Source organism: Bactrocera dorsalis, chromosome 1 (assembly GCF_023373825.1).
Source record: "Bactrocera dorsalis isolate Fly_Bdor chromosome 1, ASM2337382v1, whole genome shotgun sequence".
Classification (NCBI taxonomy): domain Eukaryota; kingdom Metazoa; phylum Arthropoda; class Insecta; order Diptera; family Tephritidae; genus Bactrocera; species Bactrocera dorsalis.
Genome location: NC_064303.1, coordinates 14,075,113 through 14,088,757, shown reverse-complemented (window position 1 = coordinate 14,088,757; position 13,645 = coordinate 14,075,113). Strand labels below are relative to the sequence as shown.

The following is a 13,645-nucleotide window of genomic DNA, read 5'->3' as shown; positions in this document are numbered from 1 at the left end:
GCTGATTGTGCTTGTGATTTGTATTATACTTGTATGCACATGTGTGTGTATATATTTATGCCTTTAGGTATGTATGTTTGTATGTATATATGTATTTAGTTATGCCAGTTGACTTGCTTGCTATCTAAACATTTTTCTTAAGACTCTACTAATAAATTTTGCATTTTCAACCGAAGACATGCTGACATGTCTTACCAACTTGTCTCTAACGGTAACATATTTATACTAGGCGCATTAAAAGCCAAAAAGCAGCGCGAAATCAACAAACATTATAAATAAACACACATATATACATATGCGCGTAGATAATGGCCTGATTGACGGTGAAAAATTATGATATATATTTGTACGTAACATATATGGATAATTATAACGGAAAGGTTGAGTGAAAGGCGCAAAAATAAAATAATTCACAGATAATATGTGAAATGAATGATAACAACAAACACAACAAAAATTGTATAATAAACGAAATAATCAACACATGACAATCGTTTAATGCTATTTTGTGCGGTGCGTTGGTGCTGCTACAGGGTGGCTCTTATGTGGACACCTGCAGGCATACATGTAGATACATATGTATGTGTACATGTGTGTGTTGTTTAAGTGCAGGTGCACAGGTGCTTTATTATTATTATTATTGCCTGGGATATATGTATGTATGTATGTATGTACATACAAACTGAGCGATCAAAATCAAGTTTTGTATGGAACACTTTTTTTAACGATACGGTATCGTCATGAATTTCGGCATAGTTTGTTCTAAAAGGCTACGCTACATTTTCCGAATATATTATACAGATCGGACCACTATAGCATATAGCTGCCATACAAAATGACCGGTCAAAATCAAGTATTTGTATGGAAATCCCTATTATTTAAGAAGATATCTTCGCGAAATTCACAATAGGTCATTTTCTAAGTTAACGCCATAGTTTCTGGAAGTAAGGCTCAGATCGAACCACTATAGCATATAGCTGCCATACAAACAGAACGATACAAATCAGGTTCTTGTATGAAAAACTCTTTTATTTTACAAGGTATCTTCACGAAATTTACAGTAGATCATTTCCAAAAACAACGCCATAGCCTCTGTTAATATGATTCAGATCGCACCACTATAGCATATAGCTGCCATACAAACAGCAGGATCAAAATCAAGTCCTTATATGAAAAACTCTTTTATTTGAAAAGATATCTTCACAAACTTTGGCACAGACTATTATCCAAGGCAACCCCATAGTTTCTGGAAGTAAGGCTCAGATCGGATCACTATAGCATATAGCTGCCATACAAATTGATCGATCAAAATCAAGCTTAAATCGTTTTATAGCCCTTTATGCTATAAAAAATACAGCTGTGAAGTGTGTTTTTTTTAATATTTTTTTTTACTAATTTTTTTTATTAATTTCTTTCATTTTCATTTCTGTTGATTACTTCTGCCTTACAAATTACCAATCAGCGCCACCAATACAAACAACTGCACCTTCAGAGCGCGTAATCCATCACAATGCGATAAAAGCGCTAAACGTATTAATTAAGTGACGGCTGGAATTTCGAAATGTGTATTAACACACACACACGCATTCACTGTATTTGACAACAACAATAAATACGCTTAAGCAGCGACAAAAGTTCTTTTGTATGTATGTGTGTAAGTGTGTACTTCAAATGCGCTTTTATCAGATGATAAATTGCCTTCATCAACCTAACTAAATATAGACAGCTGTTTGTATGTTTGTGTATATTTGTGTGCGTATATGTTATATTATTGTTTGTATATTGGCAAGCTGAACTGATTTACGACGGACAATTAAGAAATTACAAACTCAACTCGCTATAATCAGTTCAATATTCGACTAATCAGGGCACGTAAAAAGGCGTTTATTGTATCTGACTGCCGATACAAATGCTGATATATGCACACAAATACACATATGAATATATATATATATGTATATATGTATATACATATATCTACATAAGCATATATAAAACTGATTTATGAAAGTTGAAATAAAAATTATCTTCCGTTCAGAAGACGGATAATTTCTTGCAGCTGATAAATTATCCGTGTAAATAATAATAAATAAAACAAAAACAAAAAAATCTTCCAACATCAGCGGCTTAAAGACTTTTACAACAACAAAAATGTAAAAGTAAAAATAAAAGCAAATATTGCGCTTATTTTAGGTCGCGACAGCGCAAATAAAAGTTATTACCGAGATGGCAAGTGGGAAAGTCGTGCAAGCATATACATATACATACATATGTATATAAATATATATGTATATATGTACATTTAACACAACTACATATACAAATATTTCCATGTCTCTATAAAAACTGTAAATACTTGAAAAACACTCTAAATATAGCTTCGCACTCGTTCCGACCGAATTCACTTATGCGTGGCTTATCGGCTCTTGGCTGGTAGGTCGTGAGTTCGATTTTGACCTGATAGGCCACCAGCTGAGAAACAAGTGTAATTTGACGCATAAAGAAGCAAGTCATTATCTATCAACTTTATCATACATGTATGTATGTGTTTTAAGAGTTTATATCAACTTGTGAATTTTGAATATTCGAATTTTAGATTTGAATATAACGGGTTTTAAAAGAGGGATGCTTTGACTTCTAACTTTCATTTCGGCAATTTTTTTATGCCATGATCTGTATTTTTTCATTCATTGTATTCAATGATGTTACATCATGGGAAGATATATGTCTTGTCATTTTAAGGTCGTAATAATCCTTCACCTGTGCTCGCTATTCGTCGAATTTTTGAAAGTTCCGAGAACATTTCTTTACATAATATTCAAGTGCCAATAAGACAAGAAACCATTCGAAGTAATGAAAACGTTGCTGCCGTTCAGGCAAGTGTTGCAATTTGTCGGTTTCAAGACATTCTCAAGCATTGAAACTGTTTCAAACCATAACCTGGCTGATTTTGGGAAAGAATTAGAGCTTGCATGCATAAAACTCAAGCACTAAGGCCGTTGAACTATCGCAAACGTCGTGAATTTGCTGAGTTTGTCTTGGAACAACTTGAAAACGATAACTATTTTCTTAAGAAAACCATCCACTTCGATACACTTTCATCTGAATGGTGCAGAAAATGAACCAAACAGTCGATTTCGCGAAGAAACTCCATAAATGATTTATGAAAAACCTTACATGCACCTCAATTGACAGTTTGGTATGGTTTTTGGTCTGGTGGAATCATCAGTCCGTACTTTTTTCGAAATGAAGCTGGTGACACCGTCACTGTCTATGGAGAGCGGTATAGATCGATAATAATCGACTTTTTATGGCCGCAATTGGAAGAAGTGGATCTTGACAAAGTCTGGTTCCAACAAGACGGGCCACACATGCAAACACGAAATTGTTGCGAGAAAATCTACTTCATTGAGGTTCATTTTCATCTGAATTTACCGCACCATAGACAAAACTGTCGATTCTGATACGAAGAAAATGCACAAATTATTGAATGACCTCCAAAAAGTTGTGATTTAACCCCATTAGACTACTTCTTCTGGGGTTGTTTGAAGCCATTGGTCTTTAGCAATAAACCAGTATCTATTCAAGCTTCAATAATGAACGTGCTATTCATGACATACGACTTTATTTAGTGGAAAAAGTACTCGAAAATTGTGCTCATTGAATTCGATTCTGCAAGTGAAGTCGTGGAGACGAAAATTCATGTTCTGTTTCGCGGTTCTCGCTCAACTTATAGTCAACATAATTGGCCTACTGAACGTAGTATTCGCAACACCGTCACCCATATTGAAACCCAGGGTTTATTATTGGATAATATTCGACCGAATAAACCCCCTCGAGCATGTAGGGAAGAAAATATAGCAGTCGTAGCTGAGAGTGTACACGACGACCGTGGATAGTCGATTAGGCGCCGTTCGCAGCAACTCGGACGGAAAGCGTGCATAATACAGATTGTGCAACTGAAGCCGCTCGATCTTTCAAGCGACATCGCTTCGCTCTGTGTATATTTATCTTGAAAAGTTCCAAGAAAATCCGATGTTTTCGAGGCAAATTTTGTTCAGCAAAACCCATTTTTGGCTCAATTGCCGAATTTGAAGAGATTCAAGAGCTGCCATTTTAGCCAAAAAAAACAACGGATTGGTGTGGTTTGTGAGCCGTAGAAATTGTCGGTCCATATTTCTTCAAAAATGATGCCGGTGACGACTGTTATCGTGCCATTATAATCGTATATTTAGCTCAAAATTGAAGCTCGTAAGCTCGGCGCCTCTATCAATGGATTTAATGAGAGAAAATTTCGGTGAGCAGATAATTTCCCATTTTGGACCATTAGCCTTTTTTCTTACCAGACCAGATTCTTTTTTCAATCTCACTTAGATTCAAGTCTTAGAGCAACGGGTCATCAAAAATTGGATTCAACGGATGAGCCATCTGAAACGCAACCGCGACCAACATTTGAAAGAGATAATTTCTAATTACTTCTTTTAAATTTTTTGAAAACAAATGTCTTTTCGGATAAAAAAAAAACTCTCACAAAAAAAAAATATGCGCATTTTTTTCAGATAAATGTTTTAAGAGAATATCTTTAAAAAAGTTTGAAAAAGCTTCAAATTTTTCAGAATAATCACGGGTATAAGAAACGGAAGCTTCAAACTAAATTAATATTTTTTCTCTTTCACAAACATATTTTTATACAAATTTTTTAAATGAATTTCAAAAAAAAAAAATTTTTTAGAAATAATTTTTTTGTTTGAATATTCACTTCCCACTTCCAGAAAATTATTGCAAATTTTTAATTTCCAAGATTTTGAATGAACAGAAAAGAAGCTTAACATTTTTGAGACTACTCATGAATAAGAATAACAGAAAGAGAAATTTCAAATTTCAACGTACGAAAGAAAAGCTTTAAAGTTTTGAGTAACTTTTATTTCTGAAATTTAAGATTTTTTTTTTTGTGAAAAACTCTTTTTCGGATGGAAAAAAATTAAAAAATAAAAATTTTCCCTTAGTATTCTTTTATTATAAAATTAACAAAATATTTTTTTTTTTAGAAAAAAAATGTTAAAAAAAAATATTAAATAATTATTTTTCGAATGTTTTGTTTTTGAATTTTTTGGGATGAAAAAATCATTGAGAAAATATGCCTTTTTATTTTTAGAAAAAATTTTCAAAGAAAAATTTAATGGAATATTATAAATATTTTTTTTTCGAAATATTGATTATGCCAATAGTTATCCCTTCGGATAAAAAAAAGTCATTGAAAAGATATCTTTATTTTTAGAAAAAAATGTTTAAAGAAAAATATCAAGGGGATATTTTTTTACATTTTTTTTCGAAGTATTGATTTCACTAAAACTCGTCTCTTCGGTTGAAAAAAACTCATTGAGAAAATATTTTCATTTTATTTTTAAAAATATCAGTTTTCTGAAATATTGAAATTTCCCAACAGTAAAATTTTATAACTCAGCAAAAACTGCACGAAGTTATTATTGCACGTAACAGCTAAAAACTGTAACCCATAAATCCCCGTTTACGACACATGCTGTTTGCAATTACTTTTTTGCTTTTTGTTACATAATCACAGGAAGCCGTTAAATTTTTTTATTTTTTGTAATTTTTTTTTATCCAACAAACTTAATTACTGCTTAGCGTTACTTAATACTACTTTTTTAAGTATCCATTTGACTTATTGTCGCACCGAGACGTACGCTTATGGAATACGCAAATACATAGCGCATATATAGATACGTGCGAATGTTTGTATGTAAGTGGGCTTGTGAACCGAACCAGGGCCGACCGAATGCTTGACACATTTGGTCATGCAGTATCAAACAATTCGAACGCACTGTTTACGTGCCTCATTGCCAATAAAATGTAGCAGACGCCTATTTATGCAACTACAGGCGGCTTACATATAAATAGTAGCAGTGTCCTAAAAATATGCATATGTATATATGTATATGTATAAATAATATTAAGTAATAGTTATAGAATAATATTGAAAATAATAATAACAGTAATATTAGTAATACTCATTACAATAAAAGCTAATAAATACAAAGCATAATACTATGGCTATATATATTTCTTGATAAGTGTCCATGTAATTCTATATACTTCTACATACTATATATATATATATAAGTATGTGTGTTTGTCTTGTGGCAGGTTATTTGTTAAGTACAACAACTTTCGCGCACAAAAATACCAAAAAAAATTTATAAATACATGGCAACGCTAAAATATTTATTTCCTGGTACGCCATTTTTTGTTTTTCTTCTTTGTCTAATCAGTCTAGATAAAATTTGACCTTGTGTTGGCTGGTCGCACCGCTACTACTACCACTACCACTACCCACATGTGTACCACTACCGATGCTAATTTTACGCGAGGGACGTTTAAGCGGATGATGTGGCTGTGCGTCATCATCGTACTCATCGTTGTCATCATCATTTTCATAATGATTGAGACGATTGTGGTGTTGGTGATTGACGATGTAGCTGTTGTTGTTATTACCTTCCAAACGTCGCAGCAGCCGATCCTGTTCGGTTTCGCGCGGCGTTGTCGGCACTTCCTTGTTCGGTGAATGTATGCCGGCGAGGAAAGTCTTCGTGCTGATACGTGTCATTTTGGTCGGTTGATGATCTTGGAAGATTTGTGAATTTGCAAAAACGGCCAATATTTCGGGACCCAACATCGGCACGTTCGTTTGTGTTTCACGGCGGTAGTCTTCTTCGTGTATCTTTGCATTGCTGGAAAATATGAAGGGGTTTTAAGGAGTTAATGTGTGTTGAAGAGATGATAAGAAAAAAAAATGCGATAGAGAGGGAGGGAGAGAGAGAGACAAAGAAAGAGAGAGAAAAAGGAAGAGAGATAGGTGGTATGACTTCGACTTCTTCGTGTAGTTTACAATTATAAAGCAATTTTAATGACTTAAAGAGCTTAGAAAAACTACCAAGCGGGAAAAAGAGAGAGAGAGAGAGAGCGAGAGAGAGATAGAGAAGTAAAGGTGTTATGATTTCGTTGGAGTTTCTTCGTTTTTTTCGCTTTGCTGGAAATATGAAGGGTTTTTAAGGAGTTAATGAGTGTTGAAGAGATACGAAGAAAGACAAACAGAGAGAGAGATAGATGGTATGATAATCCAATTCTTCCTAGCTTATTTCCACACTGTCGGCAATTTGAAGGCATTTAAAGAGGTGATAGGCGTAGAAGAGATACCAAGAGGCAGAAACAGAGAAAGAGAGAGAGAGAGGGTTTCAAAGGAGCTAATAAGTGTTGAAGAGATACTAAGGGAGGTAGAGAAAGAGAAAGAAAGCGAAAAAAAAGAGAACTTTCAGGCTCAAAAAAAGATTTTTAGAATTCTGAAGCAGCTTAAAAGCTCAATGTGCCTTAACGCGATAATGGAAAGCGTATTAAAAGCTTAAAGCTTCAATTTTGCATATAAATATTTATAAACCATTTGAGAATTAGAGAAATAGTCTTCGAAATTGAATGGAATTTCCGTGCTAAAGCAAAATATGTAATGAGAACTATCAAAAGCTTCCACGGTTATGCCAAAAAAGCTAATTGAACTCAATTTGTTTAATTGCAAATGATTATAAATTAATTTGAGACCAAATACTGGTGTCTCAACACACAAAATTTCTTTGGGCATGTACAAAAATAGTCAATACCGAATACTTCGTTTCTATTTTCAGATTTGGGGCAATATACTCTAAAGATAAGAAAAGAAAATTTTTCTTTTGTTTTGCCGCTTCTCAGTTAAAAGAAAAAAGGTGTGACAATATCTTATGCATGGAATACGGAAAAAGGTGTGCATCAACGTCAGAATGCTCCACCTTGTGAGCAAAATGTGCCGTGCGCGTGTACCTCATAATGCCGGAAGCGTCACGTCGCAATGGTTGATTACAGATCGGCACCGATAAATTGTTGTTATCCGACACTTGTATATGGCTGAGGGCACTGCCATTCTTCTGCATTGACATGTAGTCCGTATCCTCCTCGGGATTGTAGTTCGCTGTAAAGAGAGAGAAGTGATAATTAGATTTTTTTTGCAGTTTAAGTACCGTAATTTTGTTGATTACTTGTTTGATTATTACATATTACTTATTACAAAAGAATTGATTAACAATTAAGTAAATGTGTAATTAAATTTTTACGCGTATTCATTGATCACGATTTTAAACAAAATTAGCATTCGTGACAAACTCATTACATTTTGATTACTTGCATATAAAGCAAGTTATGATTACGTCATATTGATACTTAGAGCGAATTAAATCAAAATTGTTGGGTTAAGTTTCAAAGGTAAAACTATGCATATAAAATTCTAAGGATTTTTTTTTTATTATGTAATCACTACACAATTTTTAAGTAACTACTTACTAGCTTTTTAAAATACTATATACCAAATCTAACCGAAACTACTTAGGACACTTTTTTGACGAACAAATGCATGTAATCATAAATGCATTCGGAAATGTAAATAAATTTTAATTACCAACATGTAATCGCAAAAGTAATTAAAAAAATTTTGATTACCAAAATGATTACAAATAGAAAATATTCCAAAATAACTTTTTATATTGTTATCAACATGGTTATGGAACTTTCTTTTAAAGTAGAAGTAACTAGAAAATTTTAACTGCCAAAATGTAATCGTAAAATTAATTAAAAAGTTTTAATTACCGAAATGATTACAAATAAAAAATATTCCAAAAATAACTTTTCATGTTGTTAGCGACGTGGTTATGGTTCACAGGAACTTTCTTTTGTATAATCGTTATGTAATTATAAAGTAATGACTTACTAGGCACTTAAAATACTAACAAAAATGTATGCGAGACTATTTAATATACCTTTGTGCCGAAAAAAAAGTAAGTAATGATGCTTGTAATCGTACAAGTAATTAAAAAAATTTAATTACCAAAATGTAATCGAAAAAGTAATTAAAAAAATTTAATTGCCAAATTGACTACGACTATTATAACAATTTTAATTTAGCCAAATGTAATCATTGTAAAAAAATACAAAATATATTAAATATCCATTAATAAAAAACTGAATTAAAAATCAAGTAATCACTATATAAAAATAATTCAATCGTCATATAATTGAACTTTCAATATCATTTCTGATTTTGCGCTCATATTTGCGTATTTCTATTGCTATTTGTTACATACTGTAATTATTATCATTACATATTGTAATCAATGCTCTTTTCACGGTTGTATTTACAAATTTAAACAGTAATATGATTGTAATTGTTCCGTAAACAAACAAATATTTGAACAAATTGAGTTAAATTGTAATTGGCAAGCAAATCTTGTATTGAAATATAAATGGCAGTAAGTGACTAAAGTACTTAATATTTCTTTATCATATTGGTTAACAAGTACCATTTTAAGTTAAAAACAAAAATTTCCTTAAGCATTGTAATATATGGTAAGTACTTATTACATTACTGTTAGCATTTGTAGTAGGAATTTGTTAAAAAAAATATGATATGAGCATAAAATCAACTTTAATAATATGCATAGACAACCTTTTAATTCAATATGGTAATCATTACAATGCTATCATAATTTATCTTTAATTACCTTAGTCATTTTTTTTATTTTAATCATGACATTAACCAAAAGAAGAGAGATAAAAAGGTAGTAATGATTAAAAATAATTGTAATGATTACTTTGAAAATGAAATATTGTACAATAATTGCCAATATTTTAATTTTAAGTAATTAAAAATCAAAGATTCTGTAATATTGTAATAAATTATAAAAAACGGTAAAAATCGAAAGTACTGATTAATAATTATTATAAGAGTAATATATAACTGTAAAAAAAAAGTAATTATAATAATTACTTTGAAAAAAAAAATTGTAATTGCCAATAGTTTATTAAAACAAGTAATAAAATAAACTTAAATTGTAATGAATACCTCATAAATTAAAAGGTATGATTACCAATGTTTAAAAAAAAGTAGTCACAAAAATTAAAGATTTTGAAAAATTGTAGCTACTAGCAAATAATTAAAGATAAAAAAACGTCACACAAAAATTTTATAAAAACGTAAATGTAATGATTACAATAAAAGTAATTCATGAAATTTATGTAAAAGTAATGGTTATGATTACCTAGATAACTTAAAATTTTATTGGCATTATTTTAATTAAATAAGCAATTCGAAAATTAAATATTGTAAATAAATGTAATGATTACCAACTATTAATTGCTTAAAGTCCATAAAGTAAACAAACATATTGTAATTATGGCATTAACAAAAAAGCAGCGAGATAAAAACGTGTTGCAATTCAAAAAACTTTTTGTAATATTTAAAAAATGTAATTCTTGTGTTTTAAATAAAAGTAATTGTAATGATTACCTTGAAATACATAAGTAATATAGTTTTTTTTAATTTTAATGATTACTTAAAAAAAATTCTAATCTACAATATTTGAAATAAAAAAGTAATCAAAAATATCAAATGTTTTGTAATATTGTAATGATTACCTTGAAAATCAAAATTTTTTATGGCCAATATTTTAACTAAACAAGTGCTTAAAAGTCAAGTATTTTAGAAAACAGTAGTGAGTACTTTCGAAAAAAAATTAGTTGTTAATATTTTCATTAAACATGTAATCAAAACTCGAATATTTTATACAATTGCAATGATTACCATGTACCTTAAAATGTATTGTTGGCAATAATTTAATTAAACAAGTAAACATAAACTTATGTTTTTTTTTAATTGTAATGATTACCTTAAAAACCAAACATTTTAAAGATAATTAGTAATGATTACTTTTAAAATAAAAAAAATGTAATTGACAATATTTTAATTAAACAAGTAATCAGAAAATTTTATTTTTTTTAATTGTAATGATTACCTTAAAAACTAAAAATTTTCATTGTAATTAGTTGTGATTACTTCTAAATTTAGAAATATATAATTACTAATAATTTTATTTAAAAATGTAATCAGTAATTACAAATTGTAATGATTACCTTAAAATCCAAAATTTTAATTTTAATAGTAGTGATTACTTTTAAAATAAAAAAAATTAATTGCCAATATTTTAATTAAACAAGTAATCAAACAAGTAATCAAAAATACTTTATTCTAATAAAATTATAAAAATTACTAAATAGTAATTGATTAAAGTCCAAAAAGCAAACAAATAAGTCCCATATTTACACTCAATACTGTATGTACTTATACTCTACGTACACAAAACACGCGATTTTCTAAAACGACTACAATAATGTATTAATATCCGCGTTGTTCTCGATCACGTCAATCGATTTGGTGAAAACTCAATCGGCTATGTAAATTCTACGACACGTACAAGTCATTACAAACCGCTCATTTACTTAAAATTCCCAAGAAGCTCATACACAAGTACAAACATTTAAATACAGAGGCATTTACAGATGCAAATAATCATTGTACGCAAACGAGCAAACCGCAATAAACGCGAGAACAATAGTAATCATTATATACACAACAACAGAAGTCTTGCCAACACTTAACGCATTACGGTGATTCATTGTGCCAATATTACAGAATGTCTGTTCATACTAAAGTCAATATATGCAATGATTGCACTCTGTATCTTATTGTTGTTGTTGTTGTTGCTGTTGAAATGCAATATTTTTAGCAGTAATTATATGCCGATTTTTTGCACGCTTCTTAATTATTTTCTTGCCGAAGTGGTGTTAACCAATTAACTAAATAAACGAATTACGGGTACAGTAAGGATACGCTAAATGGCACAACAAATACTGTCGGCGGCGAATTTTCTCTTTTTATAACAGTAAATGGTGACTTTCTTTTGTTGTTTGTGTGTCAGTTGAAAATTTTTTGAACTCATATATTTTATTCGATTTCATCAATATAGCTGTAGCTCAAGGAACAAAGAAAGCAGGAAATATCTGTAAGTTCACTGGCCGCACTTTGCGTACACGTGACCCTTTTATCCGCTAATTGCAAAATAATTTGCCTGAAAACAGCGTAATCAGCCCACAGCAATATAAACAGTAAGCTCTACTTTTTATCTACGCAGTAATGTCTTTATCTACATATTTATGTATTGTATGCCTCCCATCAATCTTTTTTAGTTTCTTAGAAGGCAATCAAGCGAGCCCTTATCTATGGTATACGCAGTTTTGCAGTAAGAATACCCATTACATTTACACATAATATGTTGAAATAGACACTTTGACATTTTGTAATCGTTTTGTCTTTATTTTCTATAAAGCTCTCGGAAATATTATTGAGGACTCACATTTAATCATGATAAGCTTTTCTTTCAATGTTTTTTTCCGTTACTCAAATCTTATTTTCCTATTTCTTATCATCGCTGTTGATATTATGATTTAATTTAGCTTTAAACAACATTAGACATTACGAGTATTAGTGAAGACAATTTAGTAATTGACTCAATTAAGTGCCAAAAAGGAGTTAAAATGCCATTTTTTTCCACACATTACAATTATTCTTTCCTCAAATTTCGAGAACTAAACCTAACACTGATATTATAGGGAACTGGGTAACGCCTAAAGGACAACAATGTGCGGTTACCGGCCGAGCTATTCAACTACTGCGGCAAAGAACTGATAAGGTGCATGTACTCGTATCAGCTTCTTTTGAAGATATGGAGCACAAGACGAAATATCTCCTGTCATCAAACAAAGAGTCGTCGCACTCGAGAATTGACTCCCACGTAACAGGTTGACAGTTACAACTTCGAAGTCGTAGATAATTTCATCTACTTTGGTCATCTCTAGACGACCAAAGACCAAACTCTACAAGTCACTCACTATTCCCGTCCTGCCATACGATGCGGGGGCGTAGACAATGACTACATCTGATGAGTCGGCTTTAGGAGTTTTCGAGAGGAAGGTTCTGCGAAAGATTTATGGTCCTTTGCGCATTGGCAACGGCGAATACCGCAGTCGATGGAACGATGAGCTGTACAAGATATACGGCAGCATGGACATAGTTCAGCGAATTTATAGACAGCGGCTCCGCTGGCTGGATCATATTCTCCGAATGAATGCAACCACTCCAGCTCTGAGAGTATTAGACATAGTATCCGCCGGAGAGAGCAGAGAAAGACCTCTACTCCTTTGGAAAGATAAGGTAGAGAAAGACCTGGCTACAATTGAAATCTCCAATCGGCGGAAAACAGCGAAAAGAAGAAACGGTTAGCACGCTGTTGTCAATTTTGCTATAAGCGGTGTCTACGCTAGTAAAGAATAAGAAGGTATTTTGAATGACTTCCGTTTCAGAGAATAAGTAAGGCTAGGTTTGGATGACGCTCAGGTTATCCTAGCTGTTTAGCGATGAATGTAGAACCAGATTTCTTATGACCACGCAGCATCTTGAGCCAGCCATACAACCGCCAAGATAATTGATTTTGTACCACTTGTAGCTCATCGAAATGGCTTAAGGCGTGTGAGTCAAGGTGTACTAACTTTAATCTGTTACTAAAAACCATCGTTGAAAGTTCTCCTTTAAATTTAGATTTTAACAATAAACAGTGGCAATATAACCGGAAATTCCCCTGGAATTCACCTAGTTCTAACAAGTAACTAGAATTATCGTATGTACGTGTTAACTGCCTGGGGATATCCACTGAATTTA

General features: G+C 31.6%; 1 protein-coding gene across 5 annotated transcripts in view; it reads right to left on the bottom strand.

The window, feature by feature from the left end:
- Positions 1 to 13,645, bottom strand: part of LOC105228488 (hypothetical protein) — an 84,445-nt gene that overhangs the window by 9,251 nt on the left and 61,549 nt on the right. For all 5 annotated transcript variants that reach the window (XM_029551209.2, XM_019991112.3, XM_011208338.4 and 2 more), the window contains 2 exons: positions 7,867 to 8,014; positions 6,514 to 6,749 (listed from right to left, as the gene is read on the bottom strand). In XM_029551209.2, coding sequence (XP_029407069.2) covers positions 6,514 to 6,749; positions 7,867 to 8,014 — 384 coding nt within the window. The remainder of the gene's footprint in view (positions 1 to 6,513; positions 6,750 to 7,866; positions 8,015 to 13,645) is intronic.